General features: G+C 67.6%; 1 protein-coding gene across 1 annotated transcript in view; it reads left to right on the forward strand.

Moving 5' to 3' along the window:
* The window catches only part of EMIHUDRAFT_120156 (hypothetical protein), a gene marked incomplete at both ends in the record, with an annotated part of 18,258 nt that extends 17,056 nt beyond the window's left edge, over window positions 1–1,202 (forward strand). The window contains 3 exons of the mRNA XM_005764641.1: window positions 413–820; window positions 895–921; window positions 1,029–1,202. Coding sequence (XP_005764698.1) covers window positions 413–820; window positions 895–921; window positions 1,029–1,202 — 609 coding nt within the window. The remainder of the gene's footprint in view (window positions 1–412; window positions 821–894; window positions 922–1,028) is intronic.
* Window positions 1,203–2,288: the final 1,086 nt, after the last annotated feature.

Here is a 2,288-nt window from a genome sequence, read left to right on the forward strand (position 1 = left end):
TGCCCGAGATTCCCGAGATTGCCCGAGATTACCCGAGACTGCCCGAGACTGCCCGAGATTACCCGAGACTACCCGAGACTGCCCGAGACTGCCCGGGATTACCCGAGACTACCCGAGATCGCCCGAGATCGCCCGAGATCGCCCGAGATTGCCCGAGACTGCCCGAGATTACCCGAGACTACCCGAGAGTACCCGAGACTGCCCGAGATTACCCGAGACTACCCGAGAGTACCCGAGACTGCCCGAGACTACCCGAGACTACCCGAGACTGCCCGAGACTACCCGAGACTACCCGAGACTGCCCGAGAGGGCGTCACCCTCCCTCCCCTCGAGGGGGTTGGCAGGCACCCTCTCTCACGCCCGTCCACACACGCGCACCCCCTGACCCCCTCGCCGCCGGCCGTGTGCGCAGGAGCGAGTGTCGTACGTCGGCCAGACGGACCGCGAGTTCACTCGCGAGCTGCTCGCCGAGGCGCGCGAGGAGGACGAGGCGGCGGGGCGGCGGCGGAAGCGCAAGCCCGCAGACGCGCCGGCCGCCGAGGGGGGCGGCGGTGCGGAGGGGGGCGGCAGCAAGGGCAAGCGAGCCAAGCGGCCGAGCGAGGAGGGGGGCGGCAGCCGCGAGGGGGGGAGGGAGAGGGACCAGCCCCTCGCGCGGCGGGCCGGGCTGCCCCCGGCGGACGCGGCGACGACGGAGCGGCTGAAGAAGCTGCTCACGGCCGTCTCCAAGACGCTGCGCGGCGGGCGCAAGGTCGCGGAGCTGTTCCTGCTGCTGCCGACCGAGGAGGAGGCGCCGGGCTACTACGGCCTCATCAAGCGGCCGGTGAGCAGCAGCTGGATGAAGGGGAGTGCTAACCCTAACCCTAGCGCTAACCCTGACCCTAACCCTGACCGTAGGTGAGCATCAGCTCAATGAAGGAGTACGTGCGCGCCGGCGCGACGCTCCAGGCTCGCCTCGCCTCGCCCTGCCTTCCTTCCCCCCCTCGTCGCCCGGCCACGGCACGCGAGACGGCGGCCCGTCCCGCGCGCAGGAGCTCGACGAGGCGTTCGCCACTATGGTTGCCAACGCGAAGCGCTACAACGACGAGGGGTCGCAGGTCGCCGCCGACGCGGACGTGCTTGGCACCGCCTACGCCGACGGACGCGCCAGGCTCTTTGCGGATGCGGCAAAGCTGGAGCCGCTCCCGAGAGGAGGGGGGCGCTGAGGCGGGGGCGCGCGGCCGTGGGCGTTCGATCTCTACGTTTCGCGTCTCGGCTGCGACTCTCCAGGGGCGCGCCGCGGACAGGCACGCTTGTGTACAGCAGCAGAGAGAAAGCAGAGGACTGTAGGCAGAGCGGAGGTGAAGAATGTTGGTCAGTATTTTGTTTACTAGATCTATCTCCTTGCGATTCTTCAGTTTCTGGGCGCTTGAGTCTCTCCACACAAACCGCAACCGCATGTGCAGCCGCGGCGCCCCCCGCCCCGGGTGCGAGCCCGTGCGGCGCGCGCGATCTCTCTCGAGAGGAGATGCGCGTCTGCCGTCTCGCGGAGATGGGATCTGATCGTATCGTTCTCTCGAACGTCGAGGACGAACTCGAGAGGTACGGCTTTACCCCTGCTAGCACGAGAAGGCGTTCATCGCCAACTTGAGGGCGTCCACCTTGTCGTCCGTGCAGTTACTTGCGGCGTTGGCGCGTGGCACGTCGTTGGGTGTCGCCGCTCGCCGGGCAGCACGCCCGTGATCAGGCGCTTCTTGCTGGGCATGAATGTCGCGACCGCCGATTCAGGGTCAGGCTTCATCTGCAGCTCAAGTGCTTCCTTGATCAGCTCATCCACTACCTCGTTGCGCTCCTGCATAGCCGTGAGTTGGCGATGAATGGAGGGGGGCAGCATAATACATTGCGCTCCGGCGGAGGGGGGCAGCAACGAGACGGAGCGGGAAGCGCACGAGCGGCATTACGCGGCTGGCCGTTTCGTCCGTGTGGCCTGGGAGCGACAAATAGCCCACGGCGTGCTCGAGGACTGCGGTCTCGTTCTCGACGACAAGGTTGCTTGCTCGAGCACCATCGAGTGTGTCGCGGACGTCACGAGCCTGTTCGAGCTCGACGCTGCCGGTCACCGTGCCGCAGACGGTGATCTTGCCCTCCGTGGCAACGCGCATGGCGGCAAGGCCTCTTGCGTGCCCGCCCTTGTCACGCCGAAGACCAACCGACGTCGGACCGCGGTGAGACCGCGCCGCCCTCCGTGCCCGCCCGCGCCCGCAGCGTGAACACATACGCGCGTCCCTCATCGCACGGAAACATACGCGCCA

This window comes from Emiliania huxleyi, assembly GCF_000372725.1.
Source record: "Emiliania huxleyi CCMP1516 unplaced genomic scaffold EMIHUscaffold_585, whole genome shotgun sequence".
NCBI classification, from domain to species: Eukaryota; Haptophyta; order Isochrysidales; family Noelaerhabdaceae; genus Emiliania; species Emiliania huxleyi.